This window comes from Parasteatoda tepidariorum, chromosome 8 (genome assembly GCF_982258835.1).
Source record: "Parasteatoda tepidariorum strain Cologne lab strain chromosome 8, Ptep-v5.0, whole genome shotgun sequence".
NCBI classification, from domain to species: domain Eukaryota; kingdom Metazoa; phylum Arthropoda; class Arachnida; order Araneae; family Theridiidae; genus Parasteatoda; species Parasteatoda tepidariorum.
This window is the reverse complement of record NC_141762.1, coordinates 106,605,205-106,627,877: the sequence shown is the minus strand read 5'-3', so window position 1 is coordinate 106,627,877 and position 22,673 is coordinate 106,605,205. Positions and strand designations below refer to the sequence as shown.

The following is a 22,673-nucleotide window of genomic DNA, read 5'->3' as shown; positions in this document are numbered from 1 at the left end:
GTCCTCTGCAAAGACTTGGTGTAAAAATAACTGCCACCATTTTGGTATTCAACAACTCTAAAATTTAAATGTTCAATTGTATATGATACATATAGGAGTCGGTAAAGTTATTTTTATGATACAACATACTACAGTAAGAATCATTAATTTAGTTTGCATATATATGTTGCCGTTAGAAACCGAAATCAAGAGAATGTCTACTTTCACCGGTGAATGTCAACAATCACATAGTTGCTTTGGTGAATGTCCGAAATATTTCTTATATCCGGTTTGATATTTATTTATTCGTTTGTATTATTATTTTAATTTGATATTTTAATATCTGATGAGAATATATTTGGAGAAACATTAGTGTCCGCCGTACCGGTTAAATGCATACTAGGTAATGGAACTTGACCTTAAAAAGAACATTGATGCAGGCACTTAACTATACCTAGTATGTATTTCTGACAGTTACTAAAGCGACTATATAATTGTCAACATTCACCGGTGGAAGTCAACAACTACAAATTTCGGTCATTCATAGTACACTAATTCTTCAAATTAAATTTGTTTGCAAATCAAACTTACACACATTACAGAGCAACATTAAGCAAACTAAGCCTAACCAAATAGCAACGAATGAAAATTAAATTATTTAATGGTATTGAAAGTTTTATGTAAATCTTAAAATTAACTATTTTTGTTACACAACTCAAAGGAAATATGCTCACTCACAACAAGTGTGTATAAATGCCCGTAAGTCTTGAACTAAAGTATTCACTCTCATGTTTTTCCAACACCCAATTCAGATAGGTATTACGCCACAGTTTATACAGACAAACTCATTCCTAAAGGTTGCGTATCCTTTTATAACTGGCAATAATCCAAATCTGATGTTTGGCAGTTTTTAACCAAACCCAGAGGACAAAAGAATAAAGCATTGGAACAAATTGACCTTCCTGGAAAACAGTAATGCCGATGGCGAGTGGATTCTAGTCAGTGATCCGTCAAACACTGTTGATATTTTACACCAATACTGTAGTGGGAACAGAATTTGTAGAGACCAACAATTTCTGGGATCCGAACTTGGGTCACGTCCATTGGGACGCAAGCACTCTATCCCCTAAGCCACGACTGCTCCCAGTTAAGTATTGCTCTAATTTTCATACTTTATACTTCAGACATTTTTGTTTAAGAATTCGGTTTGGAATAACAAACTCACTCTTGCAAACATAAATAAATATTTCTTAATTATTCCCTTATATTTAATGTAAGCCAATTTGTTATTCAAAACCACTTTAAACACAGGTGTAAGTTAAGTTCTTCAGCAATGTTCTTCTCCTTAAAGTAGAGAAGTAGTTAATACAATTTCAAAGTAGTTTGTAGTCACTACATTTAAAAAAAAAGTGATTGTAGTTACCGTTAACTACATTTGTAACAAAGTAGTTGCAGTTATAATGAACTACAAAAATAATGTAATTTTTCCGGCCACTTATCTTAAATATAATATTTCACTAAATTAGCTTCAATATCGAATCAATTTATTTAAAAGATAATTTTTCAATGTAACTCAATATAATTTTTTACACTAATATTTATGGGAACTTCCAAGTTTTGAAATACTGAATATTGCAATATTTTTGTGCTTTTTTTTAATCAAAATTTCTGAGAGTTAAGAAGACGTACCGAAAGATTTCTGAAGTCACAGATGCCTGCTATCCGGAATCAAGGAGTTTTTGGCACTGAGTAGACCACCGCCAAGGCTTTTGTCACACAACCATACAAATAATAAGAACTCATCGGACTTCTTCTAAAACCTAGAAATGTGCAAACACTTTATAGCAATATTAAACATATAACTTCAAAAAACATTTACTTTATTCCAACTATTATTTTTCATTGCAAAATATTTTTTAATCATTAAGTACAGACAATTTTTTTTAAAATTTAATAATAGAAATAAACTTGGAACTATCATGGTTTTGCCTTTCAAATATGAATTGTGTGTAGAAATGTCATTTATGTTTTTTGAGTTATATTGATTGAAATAATTAATTAAATTACGATTTTTAAAAAGTTATTATTTATTTATTTTTTAAAACTGAACGAGTACTGAGTATTGAAACAAGAGGGCCATCACATTTTTTGTCGTACATTATAAAGATTTCCTCCAGGTACTAGAGAATTTTTGTATTTTTAGAAAACATATTTCTTTCTTTATAGTAGCAAAAATTTTGTATTAATACTTTAAATACAAGGGTTGGACAAAATAATGGTACCACTTAGATACTAACACATTTTTCATATTACTCAATAAATATTTTAAGAATCTGTTCATAAATTTAGAAGTGATTAGACGTGCGATTTCTCAAACTTATAAATGAAGTTTAAACTTTTTGAGATTTTTGGGACTGACAATAAATTATAAACTAAACTAAGTGGCGCGACAGCCCATAGAGGGCCAAGACCTAATGTGCCCATCTCAGATTTTCTGACCTTGGGCTCAGGGGTGCAGGAGCAGATGTTCCTGTTAGGTGGTCAGCCGAATGCGGAACCCCCAGTGTTTAGTAGCACAAGAGTGTGAAGCCACCGGGCGTCTGACAATAAATTGCGAGCAGGAAAAAGAAAATTTTTGTACACCCTATGGCATGCTAAAACTGTGGTAATAAATTTGTCCACCTCTACATATGAACAACTTAAACAGATATATGTACCTTGCGCAAAAATGCAACCTGAATAACTTTCGCCCTAATGATCAGATTTTCACGAACTAAGTATCAATCTCATTGGTTTTCCGTTAGGAGTTCCCATATTAACGGGTGACTTCAACTTCGCTAATTAAATAGTGCTAACTATTAATTAGTAACTAGTGCTAATTATTATTTAAAATACTAAATCGAACACTAAGACGTACTTTCTCGGAATGATCATGATTTTTTTTTTACACATATGGATTTTTGACTCTTAAAATCTTGCGGGGTAGCCGCAATCTAGAAATTGTGGTCCTTATAGTATACTACGATATACTATAATGCAGTGGTCCCCAACCTTTTTATCACCGCGGCCCACTGGAAAGGGGGGGGGGACGTTGATTGTTTATATTTTAGATTATTTTGATTTATTAATTTTAATTTGATTGTATTTAAAAATGCCTTCAAAATAAAATACAGTTACTCCAAAAAATAAATATAAAGTGATTTAACATTTTAACTTACTAGAACGTTAAATTTAATGAGAACCCTGAGCTTGCTTCTTTGCAATGAGGCGGTTCCATCTGGGGGTAATCGGAGACAATGATACATTAAAAAATTTATGTCACTACCTTCGGGGGCCCCTTTCTCTTAAATAAATAAAATTTTAATGGAAAACAGATATTTTTAATTTGGGGTATAAACCTAGGAATTTAAATTCAGTTTCAACGAAATGGGCGGCCCGGTACCATTTGATTCACGGACCGGTACTGGTCCGCGGACCGGGGGTTGGAGAACACTGCTATAATGTACTTACTATATACTATTTTTCATTTCATAGTTGTTTTATTTAGAGCATAAAGTCTTAAACGTTTTTAGCGCAATTTAATTAATAGAACACAAAACATTTACTAATAGCTTAATATCAATATATAGAAAAATCTTATAGTAATGTTGCATAAAAAGAATAAATATTAGTCAGTATTCTTTCGTAATAGCAATCATATTTGATTAAGATTTTTAATATAGTTCAAGAATTTCTTAGTCAATTAATATTAAAGTAGGATTTCAATAATATAAAAAAAAAAGAAATGAAAAAAAATTGTAAATTGTTTAATGATCTCCCAATTTGCCATTCAAAAATTCCATTTTTTGTTAATTATACTTTATTTTATTTTATCACCGTCGTTGAACAGCCAACCCAGTTTTTTTTTTTGGATTTATGATTACTAATGTTCAATTCCGCAGCCTTGTGATTTTAAACCCAAACCAGAAGACAAGGGAACTCCTGGGTATTGAGAGAAATTTGCCTTCGTGGAGGACTTTTTGATTGAACTAGCCGGCATTTGCGTTACATGGAGCGGAAAACTACGAAAACTTGCCATTGTTATTCCGACAACAAGGGGACTCTAACCCATGATCCGTCTACCACTGAGGATATTTTATGTCAGCACTGTGGTCGGTGCAAGCTGGATGCAGAATTCGTATGGACCAGTCCTCGCTGGGATTTGAACCCAGTTCACCTCATTGTAAGGCGAGAACGCTCTATCCTTTGAGCCATTGTGGCTCATGATTACTGTATTGATAGTAACCAATCATTTTTAAGGTCCTAAGATACGATAGTTGTAAAACTACGAAATTCAACCTACATGATTTGTTGCTGGATTGGCTGAAAATAATAAAAAAGTGCAAGAACTTGAATTCATCCCCATTAAAGTTAGATTGTGAATCAAATTTTCATTATTAATTAAAAATAAAAAGAAGTTGGGTTGAAAATCGCTATTTCTCTATTCATCGATTGGAATAGACTATTTTAAAATCCTTGTTTACGTGAGCAGAAAACAGTGGTCTTCTGAACGTGCACAAAATTCGGGAATATCTGAACCCATATCTATAATAAAATTTTAAAGTTTGTGATTGTTTTGCCTATTAAAAAAATCCCTTAAAATTTCAAATAGCATACAATTGTCTTAAAACATTTATTTTTAATTAAAATGAGCTATATTTTTCTGTAATTCAAACATTACAAAAGAAGAAGGTTAACTATTTTGATACAGTGTCAAATTGAATTCAGAAACTAATGTTTTCGTCTTTTTTAAAAAACACTGTACTTCTATACCAGCTATAAATAAACTAAGGTTCTAAGTGATTTGCCCCTAGAAGGGTCTACAGGTGTTAAAATGAGAGAATGTTGCATAAAAGTCTAAAAAGGCAAAAAATGACTCGTGAGGGGTTCAGGGGATGGAGCGTTCGCCTTCCAATGATGTGAACCGGATTCGAAACCCAGCGATGTTTGGTCAATACGAATTGCGCATCCGGCTTGCACCGACCACAGTGATGACATAAAATATCTAAAGTGGTGGACGGATCATGGGTTAGGGCCCCCTTTTCGACTGGCTTACCGTGGGAGGTTCTCGTGGTCTTCCTCTCCATGAAGCTCAAATGCGGGTTAGTTCTATCAAAAAGTCCTCTACGAAGGAAAATTTCTCCTAATACTTAAACCAGTAGTTGCCTTGTCTTCTGGATTGGGTTCAAAATTGCAAAGCTACGTAGTTGAACACTAGAAGTCGTAAACCCAAAAATTGGGTCTGCTGTTCAACGACAGTTATAAAATATAAAATAAGATTGGAGATTTTTTTTTTTAAAAAAAGAGTTCAATAACTTTTAAAATATTTAAGATATTTGTCCGTTTTAAGGCCAAATAATTATTCACGTAAGATGGTATTTATATCTTAAAGTAATAATTTTGTTTCAAGTGACAGACACTAAAACTGCGAAATTTTTTATTTTCCTTGGCGACAGATCGTTCGTCAATTAACGAAAGCACCTGTCACTCCTCCGGCAATCTCATTTTCGCCTGGTTCATGTAATTCTCCTCCTTAACCTTGATCAAATTGTTATTGGGCAAAAAAAGACTAATTCTATAATTAAATTGTCAAATTTTATGTAAACGTTTCTTTTATTTTTAATGCAGCTTTATTAAATCCCTTTTGTATCTGTGATGGTGAAATTTTAACCACTTTTCTACTTGCCAGTGCACTTAAATCTCTTTTTGCAGCACTATGCATGGTGTCAATGGAGATTCCAATTCTATCATTATAGCTACAAGAATACTTTGAACACCAAATGAAATTTTTCTCTAGTCTAAAATGTCAATCACATTCCGAATAATCTAGGTACTCTTACTTCAACTGCAGCTCTACGTCTGAGAACTACACAAGTTTAATAAGTAAAAAAGTTTTCCTGATCACCACAAGCAGAATTTGTCACTACTATTATTTATCATTAGTTAATATTTTTACCATTTTTTGACTAGTTAGGGTGTTTAAATTTTAACTGGAGTATTGTGTGAGATGACAGTACAAGTATCAAACGTATTCTATAACGTTCAGCTATAATCAAAATGTTACTAGCTATTTCAACGTCTAAAAGATCTTTATGCCCATCGAAATTTCGATTACTTTTCAACAAGCTATCGAGCTCAAAATTTAATTTAGTGCGTGATGTTAATAATCCCATTTGATATTATTCAATTCCTACTATTAGTTCATACTCTTCCTATATCTTGTTCAAATTTACAATCGTTAATAAAATACTTTTTTATTCTTCCACTTAAGTTCAAATAAATTTTTTTAAGCATGTAGCGAATGACACTTGATGCCCATCAAATATACATAAGTATTTTCAAATATTAATTCATTAATTAAATTTAATTCATTAATTTTAGTTAGGAATTTTTTTTAATTATTTAATGAAAAGTAACTAAAATAAAAAAAAAATTTGTTGATCTAAGTAAGAATTGAGTTTAATTTTTTCTTCATATTACTTTTTTTAAAAATAATGCCAGTAAAAGTAAAGGCAATATCACTACTTTAACTATCGAAATTTCTATTATTTTAAGGTAGGAACTCAAAGAAAATTACAGACATCAAACTATAAGATGAAAATTTTAAAAATTAATTTTCTAAATATTCTGAATTGAAAAAATATTTTAATTTTTGTTAGACCTTAAATGGGCAGCAAATCTTAATCAACACAGGGCGCATTATTAAAGTTATTGCCGGCGGACCATGCGATACTGGAAACAGCTCCCTAAGCTTTATTTTGAAAAAGGAAGCTAGATCAAAAAATACCATCAATATTAACTTTTTTTTTCTTAAATTGTCTCACTGTTATTGTCATAACGCTGTGTAAAATAGCTTTTTATATTTTAAACAACTATATTTTTACCAGAAAATTATAAAATCTGTATCAATTCTAAATGTTGATTTGAACATATGAACAAGATGAATAACAATTAACGCATTCATTGTTAAAAAAAAAAGTCGTTAGTTTAATTCATGAGAGTAACACCTCAAGTATTCTAAAATAAATATTTATTATAGGTAATATTTATTATAGGCAATATTTATTATAGGTAATGTTTATTGTAGGCAATATTTTTAATAAACATAATCTTTTATGACTTACAAATGTCGGATCGTAAACATTAAAATTAATTTCTTTTTCGCGTTAAAGTAGGCTCAAACAGTGTCCGTTTCTTTAAAATCAACTGTTTTTGTGGTTTTATTTTCAATAAAAATCACTGAAAAAGAATTTTTACTCACTGTCATTATGGACTATATGTCATTACAGACATTATATAGCAACAATTCTCAATTTTTTTTGCTCCACGCATTTCTTTCATCATTGTTAGATCACTTGCTTGTCGAAATCTGAAATTCGTAAAGGAAAATATGAAATGTAGTTAAAACGTGAATAAAAGTATAGTTATATATGATTGCATAAATTGAAAATAAGGACCTAAAATTCTAAATAAAAAGAAAACGATATTATTTTAATGGAAAAAGCACTGTCTGCACTAGGGAGGAAAAAAAGTCAAATTTGTCTCAAATTGTCAATAGTGAAAAGTGCTCTTCTTAAATTGAGGATGAGATTTATTTTGATGTTTTAAAATACTTGTTTTTAAATTTTATAAAATACTTGTCAGGGACCAGCTGGTTTGGCTTTTGAAGAAGTAGAGTTTCAAATATTTCAAGATTTAAAATCAAAAATTAAAACAATATGTGAGCATAAGAAACTCATATTGTTCTAGTAATAGGGATTTAATTTCTGCCTCTGTTAATTTCTTTCGTGATCTTATGGTATTGTGATGAATTTGTTATTAAAATGTTTAGTACAACATATGCTAAAATTTAAAAAAAATACGCATATCAATGACGTCTTTGTCTGATAAAAAATAAAATTATCAACCTTCCCAAAATCAGACTGCGCACTTATTTTATTTATTAATTGCCAGTACGGGGTGAAAAAAAAGCATCAATAAATCTGTAATGAACAGCACTGCAAAATAGTTCAAAATTTTTTCACACAAATACCGACATAAACAACAAAGTTAAAATAATTACAATGTTTTTTTTATTTATTATTATTTGCTGACTCTCTTATTTCCTTTACATTATTAGCTTAAGCAAAGCTGATTTTTAACAGTTCATCCTATCAAAATAAAGGCTAACTTTATTCAGCATCATCTGACATATCTATTTATATAATAAATCTATTATAAAAATGTAATCACACAAATAACCTGGCATAACAAATAAAATATATGTAAGTATAACAGGAAGCTCAATAAACAACATTTTTATGGTTAGAGCTACAAGCTGTAATTTATCTTTAAAATATTTGAAAAAACTAAATCATCCACAGTTTATTTTAAAACAATGGCTTCAACTAAGTCTATGAGAAAATTTCATTCTTAAATGCCTCTGCATTTAAAATATAATTTTAAAAAAATCAAAAATTGGGCTTCCTAATTAAGTTTATAATCTTACCTATTTAGATTAATCTTTGATCTCGTATTTTTACACCTGCTTACCGTATACCCAAAATTCAGAACAGAGACACACAAACAAACACTCAAATTTCAAATTTAATTTTATGTATTGATTATTTGCTACTATTCTCGGCAACTTTAACATATTAGGTTAAATAAAACACATTTTTAGTAGCCCATCCCAACAAAATAACGAATAACTGCACTCAGCATCATCTGGCTTAATGCTGTTTCTCAAGGCTACTCATGATGTGATATTGAAAATTTACCACAGTCAAGCTACTCTTTCCTTTTCACATCTATCTATATGATAAATCTATAATAAAACTGTACAGCATTATTGCAGCTGCAATCGGCACCGAATTCACTCTAAAATACGTTGTACCTGTGTTAGAGTATATTAACTGCGCCAATTACCATGATGTAGTGCTCATTACCAAAATTATGCATCATTGATGTGAACAATAGTATGACGATATTTTACTGTACCCCTAATAGTTCCATATCTCTATTAATTTTGTTTTTCAGTACAAAACTAATATTTTTCATTTCAATTACCGTCGATTTCAAATTATTGTGCTTTATAAAAATACGTTTTAAAAGCGTAACAAAAATGAACGCGATGGTTTTAAATAACCTAAGAAAAATTAAATTTGCGATGTAGTTTGCTTATGCTACCACGATTATGTTAATCAATCAGTTAACCTTGCATAACAAATAAAATATAATTAATAATAACAGAACACGTAAATGACATCTTTTTTGATTAAAGATATAACTGATGATGACCTTGAATTCCTTCACCGCGATGTAGTGGTCCCTTATAACGTGCAACATATATCTGCGAATGGAAAATCCTATCATACCTTACTATAGGATTTTCCATTTGCTTATCCCTCGTTTTGTGAAATCAGGCTGTTGGAATCCGAAATGGAATCATATTAAAGCAGGCTTTTCCAACCCACTTTAGTAAATTCTATATTTTACTGGTAAAAACCTAAGATTTACTTGACTTTAGGCTTTTACTGTTACATGGTAACTCTTGGTATGTAGGGTAACTCTTTAGACACGCTTAATTAGCAATTATATATTCGGGATTTTTTTCTTAGCATTTCTAAATAGGTTTTCATATTCGCATATTTTTAATTGAAATTACGACTCAAGAATTTCAAATTATAGAGTAATCATATTCTGCCATACTCAGTAAATGCACATCGTTTAATAATCGTTTTCTTTTCTTCTTTCCGTTCAATTCCCCTATTTTTTTAGTCATAAGATTCTAATATATATTATTACGGTACGAAATTACAAAATTTAACTATAATTTTTTGATGCATCACGCGATGGTTGCATTGAAAATTCACGTTGGTTTCCGTAAGTTTACTGAGTTTTTAGTTGTTGTCTTTCGGCCATATGCCCATTAATTAGATTTGACGATACTCTATTGTTTGGCATCAATATATTTTTTTAGATAGTCATATTTTTGTAAAGTATGTCTTTTTTTTCTTCAGAAAATGTAACTCTTTAGCTTTTTTTCCCCGTAGAAATAGTAACTACACTTGCCTCACCTCGATCTTAGAAGTAATTATTCGTATATCTGTTGATAGTTAAGGACCTGTAACTCTTATTTATCAGAAAATTTAAAGGCGAGAACTTGAAATCAAAAAAGGGAAAAGGTAAGAAATGTCATGAAATAATAAGTATTTCAAATCACAAAATTAAATAATGAATTCACGATCTTCTTATTTAAAAAAAAAAACACTAGCTGAAATAAAAACTAGAAGAGGGAGCGAAAAGAGAAGATTAACTCAGAAGAGATGGTTTAATTATACTTTGAATGGATTTCTAAATTTTTGGCTGATAAATTAAGCAAAGATTTTGTGGGCGTTGCCTAACGTTTAAAACTTAACGTTAAAAACGTTTACCTAAAACTGGCAAATGTCTGAAAGGAAAATTCAAACTTTTAGTTTGCCTTGCTTGAAAATAAGCTTAATCTTTTTTTCCGCCATATTTTTGTCAGGTTGAGTAACAATAAAGAAACAAAAACAAAAAGACAAATTATTAGATTTAAAAGACAAATTTATATCACGTGTTTTCTAAGCCAAATATAAGCTAAAATTCTTTTTAGTCATATTTTGTAATGGGAGGCAAGCTTCAACTTTTTACTTATTTTGGATAGTTATACTTATTTTGGATGTAATCTTTTTTGGAGAATGGACTACTAATTTTTTTATGGGTTAACGTTTGAAGGATAAATTTGAGTTTGTGGTTTGTAGGTTAAAAACTAGCAAAAAAATTTTTTCAAACATTACTTTTTTTTAGAGGGTGAGGTAAGATTTCCTAAATATGGAATAACACATAAATGCAGAATTGAAACATATGAATTTTTGGTTAAAATTTTGCTAACTTGTTTCGGCATTGTAAAGTTAAAATGGGCTAATGATTTCCATCTGTCGTGGGCACATAAGTTTTTTAATATGAACAAAACTTGAAGGCAATATTAACCCTTTTTTGTTACGGTAACCCGCTCTGCTGAAGTACAACACACGAGGAAATGTGCACATTCACGTTACGATTCGTATTACACTATACTTTTATACCGAACTAATATTTCACTCTTAAATATGATAAATAGAAACTTGTTAAATATTATGTCCTAAGCCGCAATGGCTCAGGGCTAGAGCGTTCGCCTTTCAATCAGATGAACCGGGTTCAAATTCCGACAATGGCTAGTCGATACGAATTCCGCACCCGGCTTGCACCGAAAACAGTGCTGACGTAAAATAGGTTGGAGTTCCCTTGCCGTCAGGATTACCGCGGAATGTTCTCGTGATCTTCTTCTCCGTGTAGCGCAATTGCGGGTTAGTTCTATCAAAAAGTGCTCCAGGAGGGCAACTTTCTCCTTATACTTGATCCAGGAGTTCCTTTGTCTTCTGGATTGGGTTCAAAATTGCAAGGCTACGTAGTTGAACATCAGTAGTCATAAACCCAAAAATTGGGTCGGCTGTTCAATGACGGTTAAAAATTATTATGCCATTTCAAATTTAAGGAAATAAAAAAAAAATATAAAAATGTAAGGGAAAGTGAAGGGGGGAGACACCGGATACCCCCGATTGTGTGAAAATCGGTTCTGTTGTCTAGTGGACAAATTCTGAATTACACTTTAATAGTAAAAAGGAATGACCTACCATATTGGCGAATTGTTGTTCATTTTACAAACAAAAGCAATTTAATAATATTGGATCTAATCAGCCTGTGATTCAGATTTTTCCTGTTACAGGGATTTTTTAAAAAAAATATTTCCCTGAACATAGGGATAATTCAGTAAACGTTAAAAAAAAAAACGAGAGTCTTCCCTAAAAATCCAGTAGGATTGGCAGCTATGTGTGTTGGAAAAAAAACGGACCACTTTGAATAACTTTTGACATAATGATCGGATCTTCACGTTCTAGGACCCAAACATAATTGTTAGAGAAGGTGACCTCGAATATACTAATTAGAGCAGAAAATATTTTAAGTTACGAAATCAGACATAAAAACGCGTTTTCTTCGTATAAACATGCCTTTTCTTTTTTTTAACTGAATCGGGTTTTTGACACCCAAAATAAAAATATTTTTATTTTTAGTAAATATTTATTATTTTTTATTATTTTATTAAATGACAGTTGAAAAGATTCTGAAGTGTTAGATACATAATTTATTACGCTAATTCAAAAGTACGTAATTTTGCAAAGAAAAATATAAAATTTAAAAGAAATTGATAAAATAGTTCTTGAAAAATCGAAATAGTTCAAAAGAAGTCAAATATTTATAATTTGATTTCTCAGGAACTATTCAGCCGATTTCGCTCAAATGTTTTGCCATATAAAATTACAAACTTTAAAATGACGTAAAAATTGTATACCTTACAATTCAATTTCCGACTATTAATAAATAAAATTTAAAAATAAAATATTAAAAATTTACTAACATTTATTTTTTACATGGAATTATCCTTGGAAAAACGAATTTTATATTTGTGAGCAATTTTTTTTAAAATTCGCTGAAAAAGTTTTTGAGCCATGCGAAATATACAAAAAGTAAAATTAGCATTAAGGGTTCCAAACTTTGGATCGCTCTCCTGACCAAACTATCAGGACCATATTTCCTGGATTGCGGCTACAATCAGGGCCGTCTTCTTTCGAGGCGGCCCAGCTACAATCCGAATCCGTTGAAAAAAAGGTATTTTATTTCAGAGAAAGTGCATTTTTATGTCTGATTTTTTAACTTAAAATATCGTCTACAATAATTAATTAGCATATTAGAGATCACCCCCTCAAATCATTAAATCAACTCAAAAAGTCAAATTGGCGAAAATGAAATTTTTAACCAGCAAAAAAGCTTTTTTGAAAGTGTCCCCGTAGGAGCAAACATTGCATGATAAAATCTTAAATTTCGTTGCAAAATATTAGTTCCTTTTTAAAGTTAAGAAAATGCTATTTTAGCCGTAATTTTTATTTTGGTTGCAATTTTTTTCCTGGTTAACAATTTTTTAAGGTTAATAATCATCTACAAGGGTTCAACGTTTCGAGGCAAAACTCAAACTTTAAATTTCTAGGTCAAATATTAGCTAACACTTGACTAAAATTGTTAGTAACAATTTTCTTATAGTTTAATGTAAGGATTAACGATGTATTAAAACGGATATAAATATGGAGTCAAAATTCAAACTTTTGGTTTTTATTGTTAGAAATTATATAGAACTTGTGCTTTTCAGGAAAATTTTTTCGTTTCTCAGGGATGCAATTTTTTTCTGATGATTTAACGTAGAAGTACCAACAAACTACTCACGAAAGTAGTAAAGTGGCAGGCAGACACATATAAATATTAAAATTTGAGATAGTTTTTCCTATTTAAAAAATCCCTTGTCAGAGATGCCAACTGCTCCGGACACGCCAAAATAATTAAAAAAAAGGTAAATAATTACAAAGTTAATTTTGCAAATATTTTACTATTTTTTATTGCTTTTTAAAAGGTATAGCATGACATAAGTACTATAACTTGGTGAATTATATAAGCCTACGAATTATTTATAAATAGTGGTGGATAAAAATCTACTAAATTGAATTTATTAAACCAAGAATCACAATTGATAAACTACCACTTTAAAATATATATTTGCTGCCCGGAGCAAGTTGGCATCTCTGCCTTGTACAAGAGTTAAATACAAGAATTAAATTTGAAATACATCTAGCTTAAAATTTCATATAGCATACAATTGTATTCAAAAATTTATATTAAAATGAAATGAGATGTATTTTTCACTAATTTAAAAATAACGAAGGAAAAGTTAACTATTTTGATGCACTGTGAAATTGAATTCAGAAACTAACGTTTTCGTTTGTTTTTTTTTAAACACACTGCACTTCTGTTCAAGCTGTAAATAAATTAAGGCTCCAAAGTACTTGCAACTAGAACTGTCTACAGGTCTTAAAATGAGTGAATGTTGTAAAAATGAGCTACTAATAATGTAAAAATAAACTTCAAAAAATGCACTGAACTAGTAGAAGTGTCTAAAAACGCAAAACATGGCTCGTGATGGCTCAGGGGATAGAGCGTTCGCCTTCCAATAAGGTAAACCGGGTTCGAATCCCAGCGATGGTAGGTCGATACAAGTTTCGGCTCCAGCTTGCGCCAACCACAGTGCTGACTTAAAATATTCTGAGTGGTCGATCGTGTCTGGCTAACCGTGGGAGGTTTTTGTGACTTTCCCCGCCATGTAATGCAAATGCGGGTTATTTCCCTCAAAATGTCCTCTACGAAGGCAAATTTTGCTCAATACTTGATTTCGATCAATACTTCGCTCAATCTATCCAATATCCAATGCAATAATCGTGGTAAAAATGTCATTAATAACATTACTTGTCGAAAGAGTCATGGAAGCTCAGGGGATAGAGAGTTCGCCTTCCAATGAGGTGAACCGCTTCCGAATCCCAGTGATGGCTGGTTGATACGAACTCCGGCCACAGTGCTGACGTGAAAAATCATCAGTGGTAGACGAATCATGGGTTTGAGTCCCCTACCCGTTAAGTTAACCGTGGGAGGTGTTCATGGTTTTCCTTACCATGTAACGCAAATGCGGATTAGTTCTATCAAAAAGTCCTCCACGACGACACATTTCATCCAATAATTGATCCAGAAGTTCCCTTGGCTTCCGGATTGGGTTCAAAATTTGAAGGCTACGGAATTGAACATCAGTAGTCGCAAACGCAAATTTGGGTCGGCTGTTCAACGACGGTTATAAAGTAAAATAAAAATGTAAAGAAAAATAAAAAAAAATGCTGATCTCATCAAAATTCGGGCTTTACTCATATGTTATGTAAACTCATATGTTATAAAAACCAATAAAGTCTATCGCTGAATGATGAGCAGCTTGAATAAACTGTCGATAATTTCAGATTCCCAAAAGTGGTCATAAATAGATGTGGTCGCTACATAGAGGTGATCTTTCTTGGATGTTTCACTTTTCTTGTTAAAATAAGCACAACAAAGATATTTTTCTGAAACATTAGTTTAACAAACATATCTTACCCAATCAAGAATGAGTATCTTCTCAAGCTTCAGCTTTTCTCTTAGCTGTTTCGCTGCAATTGCTACAGAATTAAAGAAGCAGAAACCCCTGTAATATTAAAGAATGTTGGTGTAAAAATTTAATCTTAGCTTATAGAGAAGATTCATTCTGCTTTAATAATATAGAAATATATTAAAATTTTTGAAGGGCAATGTAAATGAAAATGTCTTAATTACTATTATTTATTTATTTTTTAAAAATGCTATAATTAGGCTATAGCTTTTTTAAAAATGCTTTAGCTTTGTGAAAGAAAATATTAAAACAATTTCCACAAATATATCTTAGACAGTTTTGAATATATTTAAATTTAGTAAAACATTGAAAATAGATTGATAAACTAATTAAAATATTGTAATACATTTTTGAACTTTTTATGAGGGCATTAATCACTTTTGCTAAATTTAAAAATTATTTTTGCAGTTACATACTGGATAAAAAAAAAAGTGCATTAAACAAAACATGATGAACTCTCAAAACTATTTACAAAGTAAAGTATTTCAAGATTAATATAAGCTATTTTTAAAAAGTCCACCAGTATCTAGAATTTGTTGACAATTACTATATTACTAGTTGAAGTCATAGTCTTGTATGAAATTGCCTTTTTTTATTTCCTAGAAGGCTTGAGAAACATTTCTGTAAAAAATTCTTTTCCTGAAACAATCCCACTGTTTTTCCTGTCTTGAATAGAAGTCTCCATGTGAAAATGAGAATTGCTCTCTTACCCTAATCCCCCTAATTAATTTATTCCCACTTAAATTCAAATTATATTCCCTTTATAATTTTAATTTATGAATTATCCCTTTATTTTAATAGCATTTTTTTTAAGTTAGAAACCAAACCCTTGATTTTTCATGCATGGCATAACTTTTTTTTTATCACTCTGATACTCTTCTCTCTCTCTGGTACTCTTTCTGATACTTTCATGAATTTAAGCCGATAATTTTAAAATAATTATAAATATTAAAGGTTATTTTATTGTATAGAAAATATGTAACACGATAAATTATCTTTGTTAGTGTGATGACTGTAATATTGCTACAGGTTAATTAGATATCTGCATGTAAATGAGTAATGCAATTGATTTTGGTTAAAGATAAATGCAATTTATTTCTGTTAAAATATATCTTTATTGTAATTTATATATTTTTATATGATATATTTATACGCTATTATTATACGATATGCATACTATATATTTCAATAAAAAGCATTGAAGGAAAAACTTACATTGCTTGTTGATGTTCCGCATGATGTCCAGGAGGACGGACGGTAGCAAAACCATTCTACAAATAAATAAAATAATTTATTGAAAAAAAAGTAGACTGTTTGTAGATTTATGTACAAATCTTGTAAAAAAGACTAAACAAAAAATATACTTGGAAAAAACATATTGATCTTCGAAGCTTCTTATATGAATTATTTTAAAATATCAAAATAAGTATTTCATTTAAAAAGTGCTGTTACTGTTAAATCTGTTACTTTATTTTCCCAAGCTGTTTTAACCAACGGTTTGGTGCTTTTTCCCCTTAATTAAAATATGTAATGATGAAATTATTTGTGTTACTGCATTTTATTGCTAAAGTCTTCAACTCCTCAGTAAGTTTTGTCCTTTAGTGACTTAAAGTATCCCTAAAAATTTTAGTTTTGGAAAAAAGTAATGTTTGAAGGAAAACGAAATTAAATATGCAAAGAAACAATGTAAGAAAAACAAAATTATTCTTATAGAAGTAATGAACAAATTAATTAGTTGATTTAAAAGATGTAGCAAAGCAAAGCATTTTCTCAAGGTTATTTATATAGTAACATTTTTCTGTATGATGATTGATAATCAGCTTATCATTGTATTGCATAACTATCAAGCATTAAAATATAGATATTAATAATACCTCTATTTCACCTGTTGCTACTTTCATGGCCAATTCAACAACACATCCAGCAGCCATTCTTGCAGCACTTGCTGTGTGTAGATCATTCCAGATTGTGTCAGAAACTACACCAATGCCACCACAAGGCAACATCACAAAATTCTTCATTGGAAGATCAGCTGCAATTGATTAAATATTAAACTTTTATTTTAAATTACTATTATCATTAAATTATAAACTTAGAAAAGTCATTTGAAGTAAAAGAAAAGTTTCAAATTACATTAAAATTAGATTTTAAACATTTTTTTTAAAATTTCCATTTTAAATTAAAAGAGTTACAAACAATAATTTCAATAAAATAAAATAATTATATTATTCAGTTTCTTAAATTAAAAATCTTTAATTTTATACCTATTTTAAACTGAGAAATGTATTTCCATGCAGTTAGAGGTTAAGTAGTTCTTTATTAAAAAAAAGAAAAGATTTATATTTTAAACTCATATATTTTGCCGATACAGAATGTTATTAGAGAAGTAAAACAGTGCTCAAATAATTAAGTTCCAGCTTCATGATTTTCTTTCATTCAATTTTATATCTTGTTAAGTTAATTAAAATTAAATATGAACAAGAAATTGCTTGAAACAGACAAAAGAATTGGATGATTTGGTTCTTTTTATTTTAAAATTTAAACTTAACGTGCATCTCGGTGAAATTTAAAAACTGTTAAAAAAAAAGTATTTACAACAATAAACTGTATAGTTTCACCATATATTGTAATCTAGTTTTAATATAACGTAAAATTTTTTTTCAACCTTTGCATGAATGAATAATCATAAAACTGTTATCAAAACAAAAACCATTTTAATACCTAATTTGCTGGCATCAAGTTTCGGTCGATTCAAAGGATTGGCCCCAAATAAGAGAGTATATGATTCACTAAACAAGCAAATAAAGAGAAAATGTAATATTTTAATAAACTGTAAATTTAGGATTTAATATAAGTTATAAAAATGCACATTAAAAGTTTTTTCAAAGCATATCTATGACAAGACTGGATTTCTTCTAGGTGTTGCTTTCCTGGATCTGACTCTCTGGAGAAAATAAAACAAAGTTATCATTTAAAAGTTTTTAAACATTGAGAATGAATATGAATTTATTTTATAACATAAAATATTTCCAATTAGAATACATGTCATTAAGTATTACAGAAATTTAATTACATGTAATTGCCTATATTTTGCCTACTTTCATAAATTTACAATGGGATTGAATTTTTTTAATATAAGCTTGTTAAACTTATAACCTCGTTCATTCCAGTCTTCTTTAAATCATAATAACATCCTTTTTTGAAATAATTAAAAATTTATATGATTACATACCTCAACAATTCTATTTCATTTAGGCAAAGGAAAATGTTATTTATAAATGACTGGTTATTGCAGTAATTTAATAATTAGCTTATAATTAAAAGAAATTAACATTACAGTTTATATATCATATAGCGAGATATAAGATTTTAGAGATATAAAAATAACATATTTTAAAATATAGCTATCAAATTTCGTTCAAGAATGCTTTAGTATATTTTTCATCGAAGTTGCTAAAAAGTTGAAGCTCTTCAGCATCTTGCAAAAGTGAAACTGTTTTCGGAAGCATTAAAAAATATATATATATTTAAAAAAAATGAATAATTACATTCCCCCCTCCCAAACATGGCATACATTTGTTAATATTTTTCTATTTATTAAGTTAATACTTTTCTATTTATTTCTATATACTAAGTTATAAGGATACTTTTGAGCAATTAAAATATGGTTAACTGTAATAATTAGAATGCAATACAAAATATCCAAATACAAAACTCTTCAATAAAGGCAATTTTTTAAATATGACCAGTATTTTTTTCATAGGAGTCTATTTTTTATGACACTCAGTCTATTTGAGTTCTATCACAGAACATTTTGTCTTTCTTAATATATTACCTCCTAATATTTGTGGATTCTCCTTAGGTAAGACTTTTCTTATATTTTTATCTACACTAGAATTTTCTCTTGAGCTAATTTGATTGATTAGATATCCAATGAGTTTACTTTTGTATTTTTGGCAATGATAAGATTTGTTTAGTATAGACAAAGGCTATTAAAAACACCAAATGAAAATAAATGCAAATATTGTGAACATGACAAAAAATTAAGTTGAGATCTTTTGACTATTTTGAGTCATGGGATTTGGTTATCTGTATTTGTTGCACCATTTAATTTTACATCGAATCATTAAATAATTGTATAATTATGAAAATGTGGCATTGTAAGATTATGAAAATGTTAATGGAAAAAAATAAAAATTATGTATTTATTTGTTTTACATAAATGAGATTTCTTTAATATTCGAAATTGCCTCTTACCTCGCATCTATTAAGAAGACTGGTTTCCTGTAACCTTGCCCATATACTTTGTAGGCGACCACCATGTTCAAGATGATGAGCATTGTTACCACAAACACATTGATGTTTTAACATTAAACTGTCGTACACAACACCTGTTAAAAAGTTAAGTTTAGTATTTTTTTAAAAAAAAAACAGAGCTCAAACTATTAAACAATAAGGGGTCGCAAATAAATACTTAAATGATTAAAAGCAAATTTGTAATCAAATCATTTACAAAGTCAATCAGAATGAAGGAGGGATTAAAATCATCAAAAGCCAGTTTAAATAGAGTTACTGGAATGTACTTGCCCTTCATTAATAACCAGCTTTCAGCTTCATTCTTAAATAACCAAGGTTTTTTATAATTGTAATCCATCCTTGATCTAATTTGTTAATAATTCATCTGATTTCAATAGCTTGTTTTTCTTTCTTTTAAGTATTACTCTGCAGTAGCCAGAATGTTATTAATATAATTTTTATAAAGTTATTCTTTGAAGAAAGAGGTTTGCACCTGTTGTAAATGTATGAGGAGAAGGAGCTTGCGTTTCCTGAGGATTTCCAATCGGACTAAGAGCAACAAGAGGACTTGATAATGTTCGAGACAGAGACCTTCCCAAATGATGCCTGATGTAGGTACCTATAAATGATCAACTAAAGTCAGCTTTTTTACACATATATATTGAAGTATGTATTTCTTTAATTATAAAATTTTTGTTTTTATTTGTTTTCAATTTATGAAGTTAAATAATTGAAACATTGGAGTCATCGAGTTGTGAAACCGGAAAAATTATGAATAGGAAAAATTATCAATAGGAAAAATTATCAATAGGAATATGCTCTTATTTCTAAACTTTTTACAAAATTTTTTAATACAGCAGATATATTCTTCATGCTTTGTATCAAAAGCAGCAGGTTTTGCATCTAGAGTATTTATCAATAATTTTTTGGGAAAGATTTCTGTATCGTGATCAATGGAAGAAAAATCGCCAAGTCTTGACAATTTTCAAGTAGTGGCCCACATGAAACTGAAAAAAAAAAAACAGCAGAAAGGGGGACCAACTCAAAGGGTATCGCTCGTAACCAACCTCTACATGTTTTTTGAAAAAAATTTGCAAGTTTGAAGTCATTTGGCCCCTTGGAAATTGTAATTGAGGCGACAGATTACATACAAAATATTCCCATTCTTTATATACCAATGTGTTCTGTATGGAGAATAATTTTAAATCATTATAACATTTTTACCTAGATATATACTACATAAAGACAAATGTTATCGACAATGTCAACTTTCATCCATGAAAAGGTGTCCCAACATAGAATTGAGTTAACATGTCTTATATACTAGTGAACTGGAGTTAAATAATTGTAGTGGTAGACGCACTACATTACCCCTTCACTAGAATTTTATCTGTGATAGAATCGATGAACTATACCACTAGTTGATTCATTGCTGTTTTGCGTATACACTGGAGAGCTGTATTAAGTTCACTGGATTTTGATCGCTGGCCATGACAGTTACATTAAGATCATACATAGCTCCTGCGTTGTCATTAGCAGTTGAGTGTATGCAGAGAAATATTGTGTAATTGAGACAGAATAGCAACAGCGTGATGAGGACGGATGACTAATCTAAGTCTGGAACAGAAATAATTTAGAAATGATTTCTTTATTTAGAGAGGGATAATGACATAAAAACTACACTCTTAAAAATTTAACTATTTTGAAGAAAAGAAAAGCATCAAAAGCATTTTTTTCTTTCTTGATATTCCATAACCTGTTAATAGTAGTAAATACTTTATAAATTCAAGTTAGATCTTACTTAGAAAAAGAAGAACAATTTTAAAAAGTTCCAAAAAGTATTTATTTTGGAACTAAAAATAAAAAAACTGATAAGGAAAGTACAAAAGTTTTAGACAGAAAATATTTTAATTCTTGAAGTTGCAAATTAAATCAATCAGAAGACCTCTTACTTGTTTGAGTAGATTATGTTGCTGCTGCTCACAGAGTCTCTTTTCGCGAGCATATTGTTCATTTTGTTGAGGTGATAAAAGTATGGCTTGTAGTTGTAGCATTGGATGACCAAGAGGTAGTGGAGCTGACTGTGTTCTCCCAAGAGGTCTTTGAATGGTTCTAGAATTTAAATTGAGGTAGATTGTTTAATAAACTTATGAAACTAACAGATTGAAATACATTCCAGTTCATTAAAATATCTCAACAAAAAATAAGCACCTTTAAAGTACTTTTTTAGCATTCAAAAAAAAGTTTAAGCACTATTACATTAACAAAGTGCAAAATAAATTTCAAAGACTTTACATGATCATGATAAAATAACTAGTTACTGACAAAGAACTCTTTTCTTGATTATATTAGCCACCATGAAAATATAGAGAGATTTTTTGGTTCGGTTTCAGAGGGTGTAAAATGAAGCCTGAAATTGAGAATATTTTGCAAAATGCAGCAGAGTTGCATTTGAGAGTGCAAGAATCTCATCAAACCCAACTCAGTAGTCAGTCCCAAGTATTTCATCAAACATGTAACATGTTTGGCGCTATTATACGTTTCGGGCCAACGGCATGCCGAAATGGATGGTGATTGAATTAATTGTGAAAACGCTGAATAGAACAACGTGAAAACCACACTTTTACATAATGCACAGCGAAAATCGACAAGGTAAAAAACATCTCATTTTCGAAAAGTGAAAATTAAGCAAGGGCTTTTAAAAAACGAAAATCGAAAATAAGCACTTTTAAGGTCTTTTTAAAAACGCTATGAACCATGAACATAACACTCTAAGTTATATTTAATCCAGTGATTATACAAACTGATGCCAGTAGAGCTGTCCAGTATTTTAGTAGGTTGGATATAACCTGGACTTGTTGGAGGTGTGAAGTCACCATCAATCACTATAAAAGACAAGAACATTTTTATTTATCAAAATAAATATTTTAAAAAAATTAAAAAATACTTACATTTTTCATATAAATTCATTAATTTATATGCTTGAATATATTAATATATCTATTTTTATTTCTGTAAACAAAAATTTTAGAAGAATATATATTATAAAGTTTATACAGAGTAACTAAAAATTCAACTAACCAATTCAGAGGGATAATAAAAGACACTAATAGAACAAAAACTGATTGTAGAACATAGTGCAGCAAACGGTATTCAGAGGGTTGAAATCGTGAATGGGGCAAGCGTGACCTGTTTCTCAGTCCATGCGACTTTTTCCTATGAAGTCAAATTCAATCACTAGTTTAAG

At 29.9% G+C, this 22,673-nt stretch overlaps 1 protein-coding gene across 1 annotated transcript in view; it reads right to left on the bottom strand.

Annotated features, from left to right (window-relative positions):
• LOC139425034 (histone deacetylase 7-like) overlaps window positions 1-22,144 on the bottom strand; it is a 29,180-nt gene extending 7,036 nt beyond the window's left edge. Inside the window, exons 1-9 of the mRNA XM_087169604.1 lie at window positions 21,379-22,144; window positions 19,920-20,045; window positions 19,388-19,521; window positions 17,852-18,074; window positions 17,005-17,162; window positions 16,346-16,401; window positions 15,079-15,166; window positions 7,280-7,387; window positions 1,669-1,799 (exon numbers count right to left, since the gene is read on the bottom strand). Coding sequence (XP_087025730.1) covers window positions 7,370-7,387; window positions 15,079-15,166; window positions 16,346-16,401; window positions 17,005-17,151 — 309 coding nt within the window. The 5' untranslated portion in view covers window positions 17,152-17,162; window positions 17,852-18,074; window positions 19,388-19,521; window positions 19,920-20,045; window positions 21,379-22,144 and the 3' untranslated portion in view covers window positions 1,669-1,799; window positions 7,280-7,369. The remainder of the gene's footprint in view (window positions 1-1,668; window positions 1,800-7,279; window positions 7,388-15,078; window positions 15,167-16,345; window positions 16,402-17,004; window positions 17,163-17,851; window positions 18,075-19,387; window positions 19,522-19,919; window positions 20,046-21,378) is intronic.
• Window positions 22,145-22,673: the final 529 nt, after the last annotated feature.